Consider the following 22531-nt stretch of genomic DNA (forward strand, 5'->3'; position numbering starts at 1 on the left):
TGAGATTGAAATATGTGGGCACATTTTTTTTTAAGCTGACTATCTTTGAAATTTAGGATGCATCCTTAAAAATCCTTGGGCAAGGATAAGTCATGATGAATAGGATGAAGGCATGTTCGCATTGAATACGAACCGTAAAATGAATTTTTGAATGAAGGTAAACAGGAACAAGAGCCTGTATTTTTTTTACATATATAAAAAGTTGATACTAAAGTAAAGGGATAGGATATAATAAGTCTTTGTAAGGAACAAAGGACAGGTGTATAAAATTACAAGTGTAGGTTTTTTTTTATTTTATTTTTCTACTTGATATTTTAATTTATATCTAAAGGGCAATAAAAATGAAAAAGTCAACGTAATCTCTATGACTGGTAAAATGGTGAATGGGTGACGTGTCTTTATGTAAAGAAGAAACAAATGAAACAAGTAACCAAATAATATATATGGAAGGTGTTGTAGGCGCACGGACGCACGCAAAAGCAAAGGCCAGCTGCAAATCTCCGCAAACGTCATCGATTCCCACTTTTTTTCTTTTTTATTAATTCTTTTTTCATCTGCAACATTATTCAAGTCTTTACGCGTCCCTTATGATGACTATCTACTACCTTTGTACTGTTAGGTATGGTATAAAAGAACAGCTTTATGTTTGAAGGAGTAATGTACTGATGGGACGCGTTTTTTGTTAGTCTGTGTCGTTAATTATAAGGTCTGATGCCACCTTGATGTAAAATCTGGTATAAAGAAAACGTAAAGGAAATTCCCAGAATGCATCAGTGTGTTCATTATAAACGATACCAGGGCAACACCGGAAAGAGAACAAATGTCTTCACAACCTTTCAAGGCCTGTGCCATCTCATCCAAGAGGTTCAGACGACAGGTGATATATGACATGTAGTCCTGCGTGCGAAAATGGTAACAGGAACCAGGAATAAGGTCACTAATAAATACCTTGTTTTAATAAAGCTATATCATATAAACTTCTAAAATATTCACTCACCGGAACTTATTTTTGAAGTAGTTTATAAAATCGCTGTTAATAGCGGACGCCAAAAAACGACGTTCGGCACGCAGGGTATACCGATCTTGTTCGCTTTCTTCCAATCGAGTAGCGCACCATTCCTAGTTTTATAATTTAACACATGAAATGTAACTGTTTGCTACCTAAAGTACTTACCATTGCTTTTTGGTAGAGGCCATTGACCTAGTCACGATCCGTCAAAACATTGTTAGGCTCCCAACGTTCTGCCGGAATCCCGTTGAACCCTTTTTAGCCATAAACAAACGGGATTTTTACATCACTGTAAACAATAAATTTGGATGCATAACCATGTTCTTTAGATTTGCTTAATGCCTTAAGACCACCGAAATTAGCCAGAACCATATTCATTGGCTCAACTTTTGGTTTTTCACCACAAAAAATGCTGGCAATACCAGTCATCTCGCTAGTCTTTACAAATGATATCAGACTATCGCCATTCTCGGTTCGCGTCTCAAAGTTGACTCCAAGATCCAAAAAAGTTGCTTGCTCATCGACTTTACTCCAATCAATGGTGGATGAAAGTACATCCCGGAAGGATGTACCTCTAAATTTGCGTTTAAATCCAAACGCGCTGGTAATAACGACAAAGTCCTTGTATTTCCCCAAAAGGGATTCGTTGACGACGATCATCCTACGAAGCGTCTTCACAGTTTTGTTGAGATCCTCCCCATCAACGATATTATTAGGGACACAACCCCGTCCACGAGAAACTGCGGCCTTGTAGCTTTTGTCAATGCGGTTAAAGTCGGACTTTTCAAGAGTCGACCGGAGAGCTGGGAGGAGAAGCTCATCGGTAAAATCACGTTGTTCATCATCCGAAAGGAAAGCAGAAATTCTCTCTGAACGAATCTTTCGCGGGAACAGCATATATACGCTCAGTTTGGCTTCACCAGACACCCGACCGAGCAAGGCCAAGGGGATTTTCTTGACTTTGTACTTATCACCTTCGTACGTGTGATCTCCATACTTTTACCTGGACAAAGGTCAATGTCCAAAGAAACATTATCCAGAATAGAGACAGCGGATATGCAGTTGGTGATTATAGCATCGATGTTAATTTCACAAGGAAGACATTGCACCTCTTCTTGAATGTGTAGATCCACCGTAAATTTGACACTGGAGTCATCAAAGACATTTGTCGTCATAGCATCGAAATGCAATTCAAGCTTTTCATCTAAAGATGATGCATTTAAACAATGGTCAACGTATTCCGAGAAATCTAAATTAATTCGAATTCTTTTTAAGTGTCCTCTTAAACTCACAATCGGTTGATGTAAGAGGTTCATCAATTTCTGCAGTGAATTTGGAATCAATGGCAAATTCTTCAAAATCGGCTGTTACAAAATATTGTATCAGAATACAATAGAGTCAAAGAAATAGTGCATTAACTTACAGGTAATATCACAGAAAGAAACATATGTCAATTGTTTAAGTCAAAACTTTCCCCTTGGTTTGAACAATTGACAGAGAAATATGGTAATGTCTTTGTTTTCCAAGAAGACCGTGCCCCATGCCATACAGGAAGATATACGAGGTGGTGGAAAGAGAAGGCTGGGATTGCAGGCTTTGAGCGATGGTCCACTCAAAGTCCCGATTTGAATCCGATTGGGAACCTTTGGCGCCTCCTGGGACAAAGGATTGCTAAAAGAAGAGCCCAGCTTCAAAATCTTAGGGCCCTCACAAGCAACAAAATTATTTTTTTAAAGATCCCGATGAAGGACTTTATTATTATTATTATTATTTTTTTTTTTGTGAAAGGTTACTTCAGACTTCCAAAAAAAAGCTTTTTCCAAAATCCATGACGTTGCTTTTTAATGACCCTTTTTGAACGATTAAAATATAAAGTTCACTCAAAATGCTAACCTATCTGTTATTATTTTTCAAGGACTCTATTGTTTCGATATACTTTTTATTTCTAGAGAAAACAAAATGAACCTATCTCAAATTGTTACAGTAGTTGCTGAATCGCAATATATTTTATTTGGACTTGATGATGATATGAATATGATTATGGAATCAGACATTTCTACACTTTACCGACAACAAAGTCTCCACTACAGTTTTATTGCATTCTCGATGTTGCCTGTTCCATCAGATCGTGAAACTCCCAGTGTTGAAGAGGTGCAATACCAGTAGAATTAGCATCGTCTCGTCTGGTTCTGAACGTATCACAGAGGCGAATCCACTTGTTATTCATCGCTGCAAAGTCCCTTCTACCGTTGATAGCGTCACTGGCATTAAAAGCATCTTCCGTTGCCTTGTTCAAATTCAGCTTTGCTTGAGGTGAGCGAATAACACCCACGTTTACAACGTAATCGGAAAACAACTCGATCAAAACGTTGGTGCTTGCTGAATCCCATATGACGATGGTAGTGTACTTTTGGAAAGGCATTTGGTTAAATAACATTGGATAGTTAAGAATTGGTAAAGAAAAATGAAGAGGATCACAAACACAACTCTTTTATCAAAAAAAAAAAACAAAAACATTGGTGAGTTCAGTAGCCCAATTTGGCTGATTTTTCATCTGATAGAAGGATTCTGGGGTCGTTGGATTTTAATCCTTTATTGGGATATTTCGAAAATTTTGGCACTGGAGAAAATTCGATGTTATTGTTAATCGCCTATATATATCCATTTAATTTTTTATTCATCTATTTGGCAAAATTGTAACCTTTCACAAAAAAAAATAAAAAAATAAAAATAATAATAAAGTCCTTAATCGGGATCTTTAAAAAAAAAAATTTGTTGCTTGTGAGGGCCCTTAATGAATTGGAGGTTGCACTTCATCAGGAATGGAAGTTGTTGGGGGATGAAATGTGTCATAAGCTTGTAGAAAGTATGCCCGATAGATGTCGGGCAGTAAAAAAAGCTCGTGGCTCAAATACCACTTATTAACGTAATTAGAAAAGTTTTTTTTTTACAATACATATATATATATTGCTATTTTTGTTAAGTTTGGTAGAATTTGAAATACCTTTTATTAAAAAGTTTTTGGTTTTAAAAAAATGCATGACTAAAGGAGCTTAAATGTTTGTGAAAAGTGTCCAATATTTTCGGTGCGGAGTTGTATTTGAATAACCTAATCATCATTTTCTGGAGTAATTCGCGTTTTTATTTTTTAGAGCCCAAAAGAAACATCAAAAACAACAAGCCAATCGCCTATGAGCATTTGTCTAGCATCAGTTCCCTTCACTAAAAAGCTATGACAGTTCACAGGGATATCTGCACAAGCGATTTTTCTGATTTTTATCAAAATACTTAACTTTCTTTTTCTGGCGCTTTTTTCCTCTTTTCTATCATCTTATAATTCAAATATCTATTATCCTTCTTAAAAACCATTATTTGTGTTCTTCGTTCAACCATGTTTACTAATATTATTTATATCTTTACTCATAAATGGATGATGTCCGTGTCCTCAAAAACGGTGTCCCTAAATATTTTTACACCTAAAAAAAAACATAAAAATAAAACGATGTCCGTATAATTACCCTTAAACAATGCAATCAAGATTAAAGGGCATTACAATGCTTTAAAAATGTATATGTCTTTATTCATTATGCCATTGTTTTGCTATTTACATATACATATATTTATAAGTCAGTACAAGCTACATCACCAATTGCTCTCTGGAAATCTTCGGCGATCGTCATCTGTCACAATCGCTCAGTCAACTCCTTATCTTTAATGAAACAATTGACAAAATCTTTTAATTCATCGGCTGTGAGTTTTTTAAGTCCACTTCGTGTACACAATAATACAAGTTCAAACACACCAAGTTTAAAATGTTGTAAAAGTGTATTGAATTTTTTTCGTACGTTTTTGAAGAACCTGGTGTTAAACTCCATATACTTTGGATCTGTTAAAAACGTTAATATGGGCAGATGTTCACATACTTAAAGCCTGTAATGTTTTTATATGTGTAGCGGCCCTTTTTGCTTCTGCACTTGCGGTAAAACATAAAAATCAGGAACAGCCGGGAAATTAAACCAAGAGACCCAAAGTACCATAGGTAACTCCAATACTGAAATAGTGCACTACATGTTTAAAATACTTGTCGTATGAATCTTGTGATACGTCTTGATTCAAGGCAGGAGCAACTGGCGCAACAATGTTTTGAAAGTTACCTTCATATGCGAGGTCCTTCAGATTCCATTCAATCATTTTGCGTGCTTCCGCCATAGTATCTGATTGAGATTAAGAATGATTTTTCTCTGGAGCAGAAGCCTTGGAATCACCAGACATACTAGATTCATTGGTCTCATCCTCATCCGTATTGGAACAAGTCACTACATCGTCGTTGAAAGCATTTGTTCTTTAACGTTTTTGACTTTTTTTGGTTGGCGCCTTTTTTACTAGTCGTCTTACAATGGTTTCTTTTGCCACGACTCTTCTTTTTTTATTTGCCTTTGGCCTTTCTAGAGTGCATCTTCACTGTAATGTGCCAAAACGTAATCTGTGACATTTTTTAGCATTCATCTCCGACTAGTACAAGTAATATAAAAGGAAATTTATTCATAGCCAGATTTTGTTAATGTGGGGGGTTTTCTTTTTTTTTATGAAGAAAATTTTTAGAAAGGTATAAAAATAAACCAAACTTCTAAATTCACATTTCTATTTGTCCTTTTTAAAGCTCCCGTGAAGTAATACGCTCAAAAACAGTAACCCTTTTGATGCGTTCGTAATTTTAAAGAACGTTCCATCTAATATTACTGAGGTGAACAAAGTTTTCATGTTGTAGACGTTCTTACTTAATGTATATCTACGATTTCATACATCTTTTTTGTGTTTTACAATTCACCATATTTGATCTCAGTTTAGATCTAACAGGCTATGGCACTGAGTACTTTATCTAATGAATATGACCTTTCAAATACATAAATTAAATAAACAACTAGTTGGATCTATTTTCAAAATACTCCAAATTATATTTTTTAAATATGAAGCGTTTCTACTTAGTACATAAAGTTTGTTTTATCCTTTTTGTGCCTTACAAGGTCGATCACATTTGATCTCAGACTATGATTGAACGGGTTGTGTCACTGAGTATTTTATCTAACGAATACAACCCTTCAAATACATAAATTAAAATAAACAACTAGTTGGATCTATGTCCAAAATACTCTAAATTATATCTTCTAAATATGAAGCGTTTCTACTTAGTACATAAAGTTTGGTTTATCATTTTTGTTGTGTCATAGGGTTGACGATAAATGTCCTAAGACTTTGATTTAATAGGCTGCAATACTACGCATGCGGGTAATCAAATTGAGATTACAGGCAGTAAACATTTCATGGTCCGAAAGCGGGAAATAATATAAGGGGGACAATACTATTGGTCAGAAAAGAAAAATTTAAAATTTTGAAACTGCTTGTGACAAATCTTTTCCCCCACACCTAAAATCGAGTTGAAAAATCCCAGACCCACTTTTTTTTTAAAATAAAAAGTTCATATTCTCATTTTAATCATGATTAAAATGATATATGTCCAAAAATATTGGACCTTAATTATGAGGAAAGTGTGGTGGTCCAATTTTAACGTTTCTCTCTGCTTAATTTTTTTTTTTTTTTGGCACATTGAAGTCCGGATGCACTCTATGGAGAATATTTGGGTTTTCATTGCATAAAGAATTCCCCGCTCATCAGAGATTAAGCATTCACCTTCCTGGGCAAGAAATGGTGCATTTTTCGGTAGATGCTAATCTTGGTGATGTTCTTGCAAATGCAGCAAGTAAAGACACAACTTTGACAGCTTGGTTTATCATAAATAGGACTGATCCAGATGCAAATCAATACTTATATCATGAATTTCCGGAGTATTATACATGGCTCAAAAGTGAAACTGTGTGGAGAAAAAGACAAAGGCGTTGTAATCAAATTATAGGCCGTATCTATTCTGTTTCACCAAAAGAATCCGAAAAATATTTTTTGCGACTTTTGTTGTACTACGTTCGTGGAGCCAAAAGTTCTGAAGACGTACGAACCGTCGACGGTGTGATACATGAGATCTTTCAAGCTGCTGCCCGTGCAAAAGGTCTGCTTGCTGACGATGAGCAATGGGACATATGTTTGTGTGAAAGTGCTACATTTCAATCCCTATCATGTTGCGAAGATTGTTTGTCACAATTTTAATTTTTTGTGAGCCATCCAGCCCGTTTCAATTATGGAACACGCATAAGGATAGTCTGTCTGACGACTATTTATTGGCTCAAAGAAGGCTTCTTACTGACGTAACGTCTGCTTTGACGGATACTATGAAAGAAGAGGCATATGGCAACTGCCTCTTGGATTTGAATGAAATGTTTGATTTAAATAACATCAAGATCAATGACATTGCCGGGTTTTGTCTACCCTCCGTTGATACACGAAACGGCAACAGTGGTCGAGGGTTTGAAGGTATGAGCCGTCTTGAGCGCGAACAACGAGAGTTATGCTTGGAAGCTGAACGCTCAATGATTGACCCAGCTGAACGTCCTTTCAACAGTGATCAGCGTGCAGTTTTTGAAACTGTTATGAATTTGGTCGAGAGTGGAAAAACCTACGGAAACTCGCGCTTTCACTTTAAAGATAACCTTTGTTTTTTGGATGGTCCTGGCGGAACCGGCAAGACGTTCATTTTTAATGCATTGTTACAGGCTGTTAGGAGAAAAAACTGTATTGCTCTGTCAGTGGCTGTAAGTGGAACTGCGTCTCTTTTATTGCAAGGTGGTCGTACAGCTCATTCAAGATTCGGTATCCCCTTACATTGTAATCAAGCGTCAATGTGTTTTTTAAAACCGAGGAGTAACAACGCGGCATTAATAGCATCATCAAATATTATAGTTTGGGATGAAGCTTCAATGATTAGTCGTGATGTTCTGGAAACTGTTGATCGAAGTTTCCGAGATATTATGAAGTATCATGATTCACGTCTTGGTAGAGTACCCTTTGGGGGGAAATTAATTGTTTTTGGTGGTGACTTTCGTCAGGTTTTACCTGTTGTTCCCAAAGGTACTAAAGATGATATTATTCAAGCTTGCATGATTACTTCTCATCTTTGGAGACATATAAAGCAATTACGATTATCTTTAAATATGCGCGTACAACAAGCTCAATGGGTGCACAGTTTTGAATCAGCTCAAGAGCTTCAGGAATTTTTTTCTTTTCTTCTAAGTATTGGTAAAGGTGTTTACCCTATCCACCCAAACACAAGCAATATAATTCCGATACCAGACCAGATGGTTCTTCCCAAAAGCAGCATGGACCACCTCTGTTCCCATGTATATAACAATTTTGAAAACGCCGGTGATGTTACATCTTTATCTTTGATGTCAAGAGCTATATTGAATCCAACCAATGCGTTTGTATCGGTCGTCAATGATCATGTTTTGGAAAAGTTTCCAGGAGAATACACCATTTTTCTCAGTACTTATACAGCTCTTTCGGATAATGATGCGTTGATATTGGCACCAGAGTTTATGAACTCTTTAGAATGTGTCAGTCTTCCACCTCATGAGTTAACGTGCCTCCAGTTTTAAATAGCGATTTTTTGGATTTCGTTTCAAATTTTTTTTTTCGAAATCGAAATGGGGGCATGTGTTTTTTTTTTTTTTTTTTTTTTGTAGAATCCCTAAGCTAGACATACATCTGAATGTTCATTCTTAATGGTTTTGATTCATTGTGATCATGCTCATTGTGCAATTTGTGTCTTATTAAGTCAATAAACCAGTATTAAGTCTAACTTTTCTGTGAGATAAATAAGACTTGCTGACAATTTTTTTTACTTCCTGCACGACTTCTCTACCGTCACTACAGTTACTATATGCTTCAATCTAGGTCATAGACCTTTAAAAAAAATTTTTTATATGAACTAAATTGGAAGCTTTATCCAAATAGCTTGATAAGTTATCATCAAGAGACTTGAATGTGTAATCACATCTCAAACGTGCCACCCTTTTGGCGGAACCCCAGTGCATTTCTATCCAGTTGCATTCACAATGATATTTTGGATATGACTCAAAATTGTGACCTGAGTCAATAACGGCTTGCTGCAAAGCCGACTTTTGCGCCACAAAGTCTGGTCTACTTTCAAGAAAGTGACGAGCACAACACATTGATCTGTGGCCTGGCTCCTTCGACTTACATAGCATTTTGCAAGCCTTGCCTTCCAGATCACGACCAAGCCATTGGCCTCTTTCCTCCAAAATCTTTCGAATACCTTTGAAGTATCGTGTCTCCTTTGTCTTCACGACATACTCCAGTCTGTTGGTGACACTGGTCTTCTTGGTGTAAAAGAAAGACTGCTCCAAGCGGGTGCCATCCGTTAAAATTACAGTCGTCTCTTTGAACTGAAACTTTTCGTTATCTTTGTATGGCTTCTCATTAAGTGTCATACGACTTGTAACAAGAGCATCATCATCGAATGCATTGTGATTGGAACTGTTGTCAAAGAGGAAAACAGCTTGACAACCAGGGTAGAGCAGCTCAAACAAAGGGATTGCATCGTCTTGAAGCTGCTCGAACATGTCAGTGTACTTCCAGTATCCTTCTCTGCCCGCACCCGCTTTGAAAAATCTTCTAGACGTCCAACCAGCACTCTTCATGGTTCCATGGCCAGGGCATTGAAATTCACTGACGATTACGGACGATCCTGGGCCCTTTTTTCTGATATGGTTCTCACCTTCTAACAACCACAGATCATCCTTACCATCATTTGCATAAAATGTGGATTCATCGTGCGTAACAAACACAATTTGTTTTATACCTTCATCCAGAACTGGCTCAAGAATCTCCTCCTCATTGTCCCCAGCATAAAATTCTGATCTTTTCATGTATTCGACCATTCTTTTAGACCATTCATCTCGGTAGTTGATCACATCTTCTCTTTCATGGCCATCGAAAAAAATAGTCTTTTTTTTTCGGTATGAATATCCCCATTCGTGCGAATAACGGGAAATTGTTGCCATACTTAAGTGACTTTCAGCCACACCAAGAACAGAAGGAATGATTTGCTCGTCGATAATCTTTTTGATGATAATCAAGGAACGAAGAGCTGGTTTCATCTTTCGAATTTCTTCCAAAACAGCCATCTTGACATCCGAGTCACTTAAAAGTGATACTCTCTTAACATGGGCGTCTTGGGAGTGGTCAGAAAGCTTACCCTCGTCAATGAACTCCTTTGTCCACTTGACAATGGTCATCCCACGGTATTCCTTTGAATTTGGGGGCCAGAATGTTTTGGCTGCTTCTTCTGAAGCCAATCCTTTCTTTTTTCCACCAAACGATTCAAGCAATATTCTTACATAGAAAAATACCTAGCATTGTTGTATGATGCACGAGCATTATAGTCGTTCTTCTTACTCATTACGGGTAAAATAAGAGCCTTGATAGCAGGCATAATTTTTTTGATGCCTTCGATTTCTTTTTCCGTGTGAGGAATGAACTTTGTTAATTGCTGAGTTTCTACACTTTTTGCAACAGTAAATCCAAAACGTTGAAGAGTCTGGGCTGGATCTACCTTTGCAGCCTCGACATTCTTTCTCCATTTTGTTGTTCTGGATGTACCAGTGTACGTATGTGGTCTTTTACTTATTTCTGTTTTGCTATCTGATATAATATCAAGAGAACTCGCTTCAGCTCTTACAACCTCGGCTTGCTCGACTAGTTGATCATGATTTAATTCAATGTTTTCCCATTCAGCGAGTACCACTTCGGCAGATTGAATGCATCCATCTTCTCTTCTAAGTCTGTTTCTAATAGCCTTTCGTTTTTTGTTAGGTCTGGGCATGTTATGATAGAAAAATTGCAAAAAAGGATAAAAAGGAGCATTTAACATTCGTCAGAAGCGTAAGATTGTCCCCGTTTGATTTTAGGAGGCAACAATGAAAAGACTCTCAGCATTTATTTTTATATAAAGTAATAAAGGTACCTTAAGACATGATTGTATACAGTTTTAGCTACCTAAATTTATATCTAAACAATTTGTAGAGGATTTATTTAAAAAACCTTAAAACTTTAATAATATGTCAAGTCGGCTCACCCAAAAAGGAATATGTATCAGGGGTAATATTACATGCGCGACATAGTGGTGTAACGACCGAAAATGAAAGCAGTCGTAAATACTTTACTTTTTTCTTCTAAGTTAAAAAAAGCAATCATAAGACATTGGAAGACTTCCAAAACTTTTTTCCCTTGATTTTAATTTTAATTTAAACTTCGCTTAAAGCATTTTCCGATTAAAATCGTTAAGGCTTCCAAAACGTTTAGACAAAAATTAATTTTAATTAAACTGCACAATATATTATTTAATTACTTCGAACTCTATTTTCGAGAACATTTCTTCTGTAGTTCCATGTACCGTAGTATACCGTTCGAATTTGGTTTATACCAACAAGCCTTGTTCGGAAGTTATGCAATCTCCACACAACAGTAAGTATGTCATTTCTTTCCTGTTTGTGTGATGGAAGCTTCATATGGAGCCTTCCAAACTACTGTTGAAGACATCTCATTCCCCATTCAACGGCTTGTCTATGTTTGGTGATGACTGCGTGCTTCTTTTGCGTTTCGCGAGCAGCTCGGTTCAAACCTATTGCATTTTCTTTGGGAACGCTCAATACCTTTGATGCGAATTCCCTTTTGCAAGGAAAAGCAGAGTCAGCAAGGATCTTGAAAGGCTCAGGGCATCGACGAGAGAGCAAATCTCTATATAAAGGAATAGAGATTTGTGCGTCATGCCATGAACCAGGACAGTTGTATCTATATATGTAATCATGCTTATCAGTATTCATTTGTAAACAAAACTGTTTTCATTTTCTACCTGACATAACAAATGCATCCATCTGGAGTAAAAACGATTACTTGAGAAGCAAAACAGTCGCCTTTCCATCCATTGTAATAAGCATTTTGCTCCAAAGGATCTTCAGGATGTTGGATCCTAAGGTTGAGTCTGGTGTATCACAAGACTATCTCACCATAATAACAACTACTCTAATGTAGATACGGAACATATAAGAATCACCGATACAACAAAAACGAATCACCGACTTAACAAACATGAACATATAATATATATACAAGAGCAAATTAAGCATTTAATAAAGGATTATCTTATATTTGATTGAAATTATTGTCTCTTAGACATCGGATATTACAGAGTCCATCAACAAAACCAAAAACACCTGTGAGAACTCCTCTTTCGAAATCATTGGTTGTGTTTGACAAAACCATTTCGTTAAACTCGGCCTTTTCGCTTGAAGAGGGCCATCCAATCTTCCATCGTGGATCATTTGGTTTTGATCTAAACACCTTTAAAAGCGTTTCAATACCCATGTTCTTGGATCTACTAACAGTTGCAGCAGGAACACCAAAAATTATGCCCAACGTCTCTTGCTTCATTGTATTATGGAGCCACGTCAAGACTAAAGCAAGAACCATTTTGGCATCAAGAACACGAGGCCGTGCAGTTGGACACTCATTAGGATATTTTAGCTTGAACTCTTCATACAAATTTTCGAAAGCTTCCACTGTCAATCCCAAATGGCACAGGAAAGATTTGCGATCACGACCATTAATTAGTGCTGTTGCAGCAGATTCGGAAGGTTTACGCAAGCTTCTTGAGTTTATGTAGGATTGGTCCGCAATACGGCGGTTTATCCAAATGGTACAGATGGCATATAACAGCAGCTGAAAAAGCAGCAGTGGTAATTAAATTGAATTTTTGTTTTTTACTTGACGGCATACTTGTTTATTGTATTAAAGGAAGATATGAAAAAAGAATCGAATAAATAAAAGTAATCTTTATAGTTTAATCAATTTCTGTTCCTGTTTTAATATATGAAACAATATAATTTATGGAAAGAATGCTTCGTTTGGGACTGTCTCAAAAGTATTTAGTATTTAAGAGATGGTTGATATCATATTTACATGTTCTTTTATTATAATTACTTTTATAAATTCACATCAAACAAAAACCAATTACTCATACAAAATGGGAAACAAGAGCGGATCAAACAGATTTTCAGCCATCGAGCAAGACGTTTTACTCGAAGCTGTTCAGGATAAGTTACCTACTGGTGCTGATGAATGGGAGCTTGTACAAGTTTTTTTCAAGAAGAGAATGGTTGAAGTTGCCAGCCAAAATGGAACCGGAAACAATCAAGTGGCCGTACAAGTCTATGACCGTGACTCCAAGTCACTCAAGGCGCTTTTTGGGAGATTCAAAAATGCGAAGTCACCTACAGGTATGTAAAGATTTAATTGATGATACTCTTTTACAACTATTAACAATAAGTGTTGATCATCCACTAGGTACTCCAAGTAGGGGACCTTTGAGTGTAAAGGCAAGGGAGATCGAAGAGCTGATCAAGCTTAAAACGGCCGAAGCTGAGCTAGGAGGAATTGATGATGAATTCGAAGATGGTGATGTGGAGGCAGAGACTGTGGTCACGGCAGTGGGGGGAGGAAACAACTTTCCAACAATCGAAGAGCAGGCTGTGGAGAATGCAGCTGCTGACGATCAACACGCTTCCTCTCCTCGTTCGGTCTCTCGTACGACACCCATACCAAGAAAGACGAGGGCCGCGCAGGCAAGTAATCTGCAAGATTTCACAGACACTTTTGCTCATTACATGTCTGCGGCCATCAAGACCATGGAAGGTCCGAGCTCAGAAGACTCTCCTGGTGCCAGTGGTAATGATGTCTATGGAAGTCGTCTGACATCGTTGGAGAGCAGCTTGGAGCTGATGAGCAGCCAGGTAACAATTTATATTCTCGCATTACTTATTATTGAATGAGATTATCTAACTATATACATAAATGGAATAGGTGAATGATATGAGGGGACTTCTTGGTCAAATACTTGCGAAGGTAAGAACGATAAAAGCACTCATTCTTTGTATGGCAAAGTTCCTAATTGTTTTATGCTTAGATAAATCCCGCCGAAGAAAGCCATTCTTCTGAGGGTAATGAACAGAATAAGCGCCAAAGAAAAAAATAAAAAGTTAAAAAAATTAAAAAAGTTAAAATTTGACCTTGGTAGAGGGGGGGGGCCTCAATAAACTTTGGCTGTAAATTTTTAAATTAAATCAAGTTAAAAAATGGTTACACGAATCCAAAAAAGGAGAAAATATTTAAATCCCGGTTAAAAATTAAATTTTGGAGTTTTGGAAGTCTTCCATTCTTGTACATAGTTTTCTCTTTAATAGAATTTATTTTTGGAAAACCTTAAGCATTTACAAGATCTGCCATGTTAGGGATTCCAGTGGGACTGGGTTTTTTTGGGGGGAAACATTTATGACAAAGTTCTCAGTGGGAATAAGGCCATTCTATTGGCTGACATTTACATGAACGGAGAATGAACTTAATTGGGTGCGCATAGTAGTGCTTCAAATCTCCAACCCCACTTATACGCCCCCGCTTAATTTTTTGAAAAGCAACCAACTTTGATGTCCTACAACTTTTTTTTTTTGCAGTAAAAGTATTTTTTTTATTCATAAGATATTGTTTATAAAGACTTTTTAAATAATATCTTTTGATTCGCATTGGTATATCGGTTGATTTGGGAAAGTTTTAGGCAATTAAAAAATACAAAAAAAAAATCGCTATTTAAAACTGGAGGCACGTTAAAATTAAAAATAGGTTCTCCAATAATGATGCTTCGGAACTTAGCACCTGCACAAGGTGTGTGTAACGGTACTCGACTTATCTGCAAAGCTTTTTTTCGGCATGTAATTCAGGCTGAAGTAGCCACTGGACCATACGAAGGTAACACTGTACTTGTTTCACGCATCACTTTGTGCTCTACTGTAGAACAAGTTGGTGTTGAATTTAAGAGATGTCAATTCCCAATTCGACCAGCATTTGCAATGACAATCAACAAATCACAAGGCCAGACATTAGATTCCGTTGGTCTATATCTTCCAACACCTGTTTTCTCTCATGGACAGCTGTATGTAGCATTATCGCGAGTCAAAAAACCCAGTGACATAAGAATTTCAATTCCTAAAGAAATATCAGCTATTGAAGGTGTACAAGGATCATCCACATCAAATGTTGTTTACACTGAAATATTACGAAATTAATATTCTTTATTCTATCACATCCACATATTCTATTATTTAAATAAATTTTTATTCGCTATTCATTTTTAACAGGCCTGCGGCAGCACGAGGTTTTTTCAAAGCGCAGCGAAGGTCAAAATTTTTACCGAAATGGAGGTTTGGTTTGAAATAATCTCGCTCTCGTAGTTATTCTCGGGGTTTCCAAATTGTATTTTTTCGCTCCCCTGGTGAAGACCTTAACCAACACTGTCCATAGCGATACGTGCCTAGTAAGAACTTTAAAAATCTTCAATGGTGTGTAACTCTGGGTTCGAATTAGATCCCCGAGATTGACGAAACCTTTAAAAACCTTTAATTCTGCATAACTCTAGTTTAATTGGCTTAAAATTAAACTTTGCTGGCACACGGTTAATTAGTGTCAATTTGTTGCTATGTAAATGCTACTGTGCTTCCACTCTCAATTTACCGAATGTTTGAAAAGTCCGCCCACTTTTTTGGAAAAAATTGGCCAATTGTGTGAAGTTAAATTGCCCAGAAAAAAAAATTATTTTGCCCGAATGTTTGAACTTAATTTGCCCACCTTTTCGAAAATAATTTGCCCACTTCTTACAAATATTTTTACCAGCTCAGTGAACTTTTATAAAATTATTCAAAATGAATTTCTTTCAAGAAGATGGTAGAGGCGGAATTGTAGATGCATCTGGAGAAGAAACATCAAATTTTGTTGTAGAACCCTCATTTCGCATGACAAAATTGGTGAATCTCAAGAACTACATTAAAAATAAAAAAGTTACCACAGATAATGAAGAACCTAAGGATATTGACATGTCAGAAGCAGCAAAAAGGGTAGAAAGACCAACTGTTTACAACTATTACACAGATGAAGATCGATTGCGTTATTTCTATTTCATTCAGGAAAAGCTCATGAAACCGTCTGAAGCTGCCAAAGCCGCTAACGTCAACTATGAGACTGCAAGAAAGTGGAAACGTGCTTACGATCAAGATCCAGATAAGAACATTCCCTTTAAAAAAACCAATCGCACGTCAAACAGACCCGAAAGTAAGCTAAATGAACAACACAAAGCTTACCTTACGGACTTTTTTGACGAAAACCCATCAGCTGTCATCCAAGATGCGGTGGAAAATCTGACCAAAAGCTTTGAAGGTCTGCAAATAAAGAAAAGTAGAGTTGCAGAGTTTATGAAAGAGGATTGCAACCTCAGTATCAAAGTAGTCACCCGTCACCCTGTAGCCAGAAATAGCAACAAAACATTGGAGGCTCGTGCTAAATTTGTTGAGGAATGGCCTGCTAAAGGGATGGATTTTATGAAAAATTGTGTCTTCCTTGATGAATCAGGTTTCGACATAAACATGCGCCGTTCAAGAGCTTGGTCACAACGAGGAACTGAGGCCGTTATTGAGTCACCCTCTGCGAGAGGGGTTTCGCATACCGTAATCGGCGCGGTATCAGCATTTGGGGTTGTAAATCTGAGTATCAGGGATCCAGGTAACGTAAAAAGAAGAAAAGTGGTAGGAGCCACTAAGCGTAAGGTACCTGGTGATGCAGCATCAGCAATCCCTAAAGGTACAACTGCTGGTCATTACCTTCAGTTTATAAGCGACACCTTGGATATCATGGACGAATTTCCAAATATGAAAGGATTTCACATTGTTATGGACAATGCCCCAATTCATAGTCATAGCCTTGTTGACCCTTTGATTGAAGAAAGAGGTTATGTACCCGTATACTTACCTCCTTATTCACCTGAGCTAAATCCTATTGAGATGTTTTGGAAAGTGTTAAAAGATAAGGTTAAACGTGGTAAACTTAGCAGTTTAGAGACTCTTACTACTAGAATAATTGAAGGCTGCCACGATGTTCCCATCGAACACATTCAAAATTTTATCCAGCATTCTATCAATACTTTTCCCAAATGTTTAAATAAAGAATTGTTATAAAAATTTAACCATTACTTTGGCCATTTTATTTCTAAGAAGTGGTCAAATTATTTTCGAAAAGGTGGGCAAATTAAGTTCAAACATTCGGGCAAAATAATTTTTTTTTCTGGGCAATTTAACTTCACACAATTGGCCAATTTTTTTCAAAAAAGTGGGCGGACTTTTCAAACATTGGGTAAATTGAGAGTGGAAGCACAGTAATAATAAATTTGGCATCATTTAAAGTTTTGAGAATTAAATTAACATGTTCTTTATGTTCCTGTTCGGTTTTGCTGTAAATTAAAATATCGTCTAGATATACCAGACAGAATTTATCGATATACTCTTTAAGCGTAGCGTTAATGATACCTTGAAAATATGCACCTGAATTTTTAAGACCAAAAGGTGTCACAAGAAAACGATGCTGTCCATATCGGTGAGGGATTACGCATTTGGCAGAATCAGATTCAGAAAGTCTCGTTTGGTTGAAGGCGCCAGTTAAATCAATTTGACTGTAGTATCGCGAACCATGCAGTTGATTTAAAGATTCATCGATTCGAGGGATAGGAGTTCCTTGAGATATACTAATCTTGTTTAAGGACCTAAAATCACAACACATTCGAAGTTTACCTGATGTTTTATGGCGAATAAATAAAATTGGGAAACCATATGGTGAAGTGGTAGGGACAATTAGACCCTTCTTTTCTAAATCGGCTAGTATTCTTTGTAGTTCAGCTAATTCGATTGGACTCATTTGATATGGGTGGTGATAAATAGATGCAGCATCGGGTGGGTTAGTTTGAATAATATCACGGGTGAATCGATGTGGTGGAATTTTGGTAATGTTGCCTTTGAAAGCAAATGGATATAATTTTGCAAATTCAGCTTTCCATAGTTTATCCATTTCTAAATCAATAGATGCATTGTCACTTGGAGTCATTAACATGCTATTACCCGTCTCATCATGCATAAAATATAACATGTGACATTCTTCAATTTCATTCTTCTTAAGTAATCTAGAAACTTGATTCGCAGACAGTAGATAATCTATCGATGTGGCTGCATCGGTGACTGCAAGTATGTCGTGCTTGATTGGGACAAATAATTGTTGCGAAATAGCAATATTATTGTCAGTTGTTTGGTTAGCAGTTAAAATAGTGGTGTGAAGGTTATGTTTAAATTTAATAGGGTACAATGTAACATCGTTATCCGATTGAGAACTTTTTAGTATCCACGTATCGTCAAACCAATCAGGCTTAGGGTTTCTGTTCTTTAACCAATTGCGACCCAAAATAATATCGAATTTAGATTCAAAAATGAACGCAGATATTTGTTCAGAATGGCCATACGTATCAGCTATGTGATAATTGAGAAATAAAAAGGGAAATGTAATTGGAAAATAAAGCAAGTAAAGAAATGAGACTCCATAATCCTTTATTATAAGTTGGAGAGTTTGTCATGATAAAAATAGAGGTCCTTTTTATATTCAATTATCACTTCAAGATTTTTCCTTCGCAGATCGAATTGACTATTTACCCGCAAACTAGGAAATGGTAGAATTAGATTTAGAAATCAGTTACATATGAAAAATAGCTTATTGTTATATACAAAGAGCTAGTGGACCCATATCCGGCACTTCTAGAGCATTATAGTTTATCCATTCAATGACAGGGTCCTTGATTGGATTACTAAAATAAATTTATGAGAAACTAGAAGATTCGGCAGCTACTCGACCAATCCAGGAACGATTATGAAATCTGATCTCAGTTTGACATATGAGGGAGCTGGTACTGTGTCGTACCTATAGGAATGTATTCGCAATATGGTACTTATAATACATAGGTTATATGCATTATAATCGAGTGACAAGATAAGAGTAATTATATTCGTGGAATTAGGCGTCAAATACGACAACCTAGATGCATTTGGAATAGAATCTTTTTGTTAATGTTAGATTGATTACCATCCGCCGTTTCAACTGCTTGATTGGTAACTGGAGTTATTTCAAGTGCATGAGAAAGAAGTTTTGGATGAGCATAACATGTGCTTGCACCACTATCAATAAGTACTGTGAAATGTGATCCTGCAACCATAGCTTGGTACAACGGTAACTTTGGTGATGCGTTCTGAAGAGTATTGAGAAATGAGATATCGCATTTGGGAAAATCCATAGCAGAACATACGGATAAAGAAGACAAATAGCGAGATGGATCTTGACTACCAGAAGGTGTCAGATCAATTAAATCTTTATTATTGTGCAATGGGTCATTGTCGTATTTGGGTATGATTTATTTGAGAATAAACAAATAAATCGAATAAAATAAAAACATGGAATAAAAACATCCTTTAATATTGAGTAACAGCATACACCTGTATACGGCTACACAACGACTCCTACTATGAGTACATATTTCTATATAAAAAGATTGCATGATTGGCTTAAAATCGATATACGAATGACAGTTGGATATAGAATTCTATACCACTGAGTTACGATATCACCGATCGGGAAGAGAAGCTTCTCCGATCAAATCAAGAAATATAAGAAAGAGAAACTTAATATTAATAGTTCTCTCAATGGATTAGCTACCCATAGAGAGAATAGAACAGCTATTTATATAAATGGTTCATTTACTTATATATTGATAAACCCAACTTATACGACTGTAAGTGTATAAGAGAAGTAGTGCATGGAATATTTGGATGCCTATTTTCTACAACTAAATATACAAACATCGATAAGATGTTCTATATTTAGGATCACATATTTACCCATGTCTTAGATAAAAATAATCAACAGAATGGATAAATGATCAGACATATCTACATGTTCTACCACAGCCAATTAAACACAAAAACCTTATGCATCTTTTAACTAGCCACCGTTACACAATATCTTACTGGAATTCTGTATTTTAAACAGAACAATAAGAGTGTCCCAGATCGGTTGATTCAGGGCGACGTTATCTGAAATCAATTCTAACGAGTAGAATTCATTTAATGTAAGGCGGGAAACTGAGTATAGATTTATTACAAGACCAGAAAGGTTGACTCAACACAACTACCAGGGGAAGTTGTTCAATATAAAAAGGATCAATTATTTCATCGCAGCAGAGTTCTTTCAGTCTATTTTTACCTCGAATAAAGATATACTTTTTTCTCATTACTTTTTCTTTATAATATTTTTGTCAAATACCACAGTCATATTGATCCAAAATAGCATTAAAGGATTGATTAGAGTTAGTATTGTTATGATTATTGCGAAAATTATATGAAGTACGAGCATTAATATTATTTTCATTGTTACGATAATTATATCCAGTGGTACCGTAGTTATTATTGTAACTAGTACGACCATTATTATGTCTATTATTGGAACGTTGATAACAATCACGGGCAAAATGACCTGTCTTATCACAGACAAAACAACGTGGTCGGTTGTTGGCATTATTACGAGAATTATTGCGCTGATGATACGAATTATTAGATCCTGGTTGTTGGCGATGTAATGCATTTAATAGTTCCGTATTTTGTCGTTGCAATTGTTGAATCATATTTATACTGGTGTCCATGGGATCATCAATGTATGTTGCAGAAGTGGAGATAGCCTTGGTAGTTTGACCATACATTGTAGCGGATTTGAAAGCAGTCGCGCATTGATAAGCTGCTTCAAGATCAACTGGATCTTGCATCAAAACATGCGCACGAGCACGGTCTTTTAATCCACGAATAAATTTTTCAATAGCCTCATCGTCAGTGATGGAGACTTCGAGTAGAATGTCTTGAAAGTTGTGAATATAATCTTGTATGTGATTGGTCTGTTTTAAATCAAATAATCTATCACGGGCAGAACGGGCAGCAAACTGTGGCTTAAATTCAGCATCAATAGCAGATTTGAACACGGGCCAATTATTTCAATTGTGATTGATACGTTGAGTGGCACGAGCGCACCATAATTGTGCTCTTCCAGTCAGTAGTGTCACACCGTATTCAGTCCATCTAGACTCATCGAAATTATTGAATTGCAGGTACCGTTCAACAGAAACATACCAATTATCAATGACGGATACAGACCGAGTGCCATCATATGTGGGTGGTGTAGGAATACGAATATTATTTGCGGGTTTGTTATTGTTGTTATTATAAATGAAATTTAAAATATTAGACAGTTCATCTCTACTGACTATATTCTGTGCACTGGACAATAAATCAGGATGACTATCCATATTAGATGTAGATGGTTCTGTATGATTATTCATATATTGTTTTTTAAAATTCTTTGGTTAGTTGTAGTGCGTGTTGTTTAACTGTTAAATATTCCACCGAGGTTAAGATTCTGTAGTTGCTATTGGTTTCTTCTTTGACTGTATATCCTTGATTGATTAAAAATTCCTTAAAAGCCTCTTGTTGCTCTTTCTTGATTTGTGATAATCCTTGTTTAACTATATACTTCTGTAACTTATTTCCTTTGTTTTCCAATGATGACATTCACGTAATATATCGTCTTATTATTATTTTTTTTTTTAAAAAAAAATAGCGTAACTTTTTCAGAGCTGGTGCTACCAATTGTCGTGATCGTTCTTAGTAATAGGTTAATTATGAATAGGACATAAAAGATGCTTTATTATGATGTTACAATGCGGATTTTCAATATGTAATAATTGACTTCAACACTAAAAACTTTACTCAGACAATTTATATTTTTCATGCTAACTTTTAGCATTGTACTTCTCTAACTTGAATCTTTACCTTTTTATATTTAAACCCTTTTGACAAATTTATTATTATTATCATTTATCCGAAATCAAGGGTATCGTTACCGATCCTTTGATTTCTCAAAAACTATATAAACCTTAAAACAAAACATTTTTCAATAAACATTCAGATTTTACTAAATACTTTTATCATAAACTTGCCTATCAAATATTATATCTTCTATATATAATTGGCCTATTATCTCACTGTCTCCCTAGAAAAACCGAAGCCTTAGTCTCTTTTTCTCTGTATCTGTCTATCAAGACCTTTTATTATATTTTACTTAACTGGATCGTTACCATTGTTACTGGCTTGTTTAAGTGTAAAAGCGGTAACGTGAAATAAAGAAAAAGAATAGAGATTAAGATTAAAGTTCTTAAAAAGTGAGCACCAGACTATAAGTTGTCAACTAAGATAAAATAAAATATAAAGATATAAAAGGGAAATGCCACGACGAATCAGTTATGTGTGTCTTCGAAGGAGTATAGTAAAATACAACTGCTAAGACTATTCAGTGCTGATTTATAAGAAGGGCTTTCGTACAATTATAGTAGTTATATATATTTATAATGAAACCAGGCTTATGTGAATAAGACTAAATCAGATTATAGTAAAGAACAAACCAAAGATTTTATTAAATAATTTTATGGTCCTTTTATAAGAAAGGACCAAAAAGCAGTCAAAAAAAATAAGACATCTGAGGTCAAAAAGGACCAACAGAAGAAGAAAAAGGTGGTGTAACACCATATATATTTATTATATATTT

The 22531-nt window shown here is 36.0% G+C and overlaps 4 protein-coding genes across 4 annotated transcripts; 1 reads left to right on the plus strand and 3 right to left on the minus strand.

Moving 5' to 3' along the window:
* Positions 1 to 52: 52 nt before the first annotated feature.
* On the minus strand, positions 53 to 2325 carry EV154DRAFT_488342 (uncharacterized protein; the record flags this gene model as incomplete). Its single annotated transcript, XM_051599099.1, has 6 exons — positions 53 to 175; positions 796 to 937; positions 998 to 1119; positions 1175 to 1201; positions 1295 to 1963; positions 1984 to 2325. 6 exons carry the CDS (start codon positions 2323 to 2325, stop codon positions 53 to 55), a joined length of 1425 nt encoding a protein of 474 aa, XP_051450585.1.
* A 776-nt stretch (positions 2326 to 3101) lies between these two features.
* EV154DRAFT_488343 (uncharacterized protein) lies at positions 3102 to 3431 on the minus strand (the record flags this gene model as incomplete). Its single annotated transcript, XM_051599100.1, has 1 exon — positions 3102 to 3431. One exon carries the CDS (start codon positions 3429 to 3431, stop codon positions 3102 to 3104), a length of 330 nt encoding a protein of 109 aa, XP_051450586.1.
* A 1261-nt stretch (positions 3432 to 4692) lies between these two features.
* Positions 4693 to 5218, minus strand: EV154DRAFT_488344 (uncharacterized protein; the record flags this gene model as incomplete). Its single annotated transcript, XM_051599101.1, has 2 exons — positions 4693 to 4895; positions 5044 to 5218. The coding sequence occupies 2 exons, from the start codon at positions 5216 to 5218 to the stop codon at positions 4693 to 4695; spliced, it is 378 nt and encodes a 125-aa protein (XP_051450587.1).
* A 7783-nt stretch (positions 5219 to 13001) lies between these two features.
* Positions 13002 to 15093, plus strand: EV154DRAFT_571699 (uncharacterized protein; the record flags this gene model as incomplete). The annotated part of the gene is made up of 5 exons (XM_051606282.1): positions 13002 to 13254; positions 13322 to 13767; positions 13838 to 13879; positions 13941 to 13974; positions 14681 to 15093. 5 exons carry the CDS (start codon positions 13002 to 13004, stop codon positions 15091 to 15093), a joined length of 1188 nt encoding a protein of 395 aa, XP_051450588.1.
* Positions 15094 to 22531: the final 7438 nt, after the last annotated feature.

The sequence above is a fragment of the Mucor mucedo genome (assembly GCF_025094135.1).
Source record: "Mucor mucedo strain NRRL 3635 chromosome Unknown EV154scaffold_241, whole genome shotgun sequence".
Classification (NCBI taxonomy): domain Eukaryota; kingdom Fungi; phylum Mucoromycota; class Mucoromycetes; order Mucorales; family Mucoraceae; genus Mucor; species Mucor mucedo.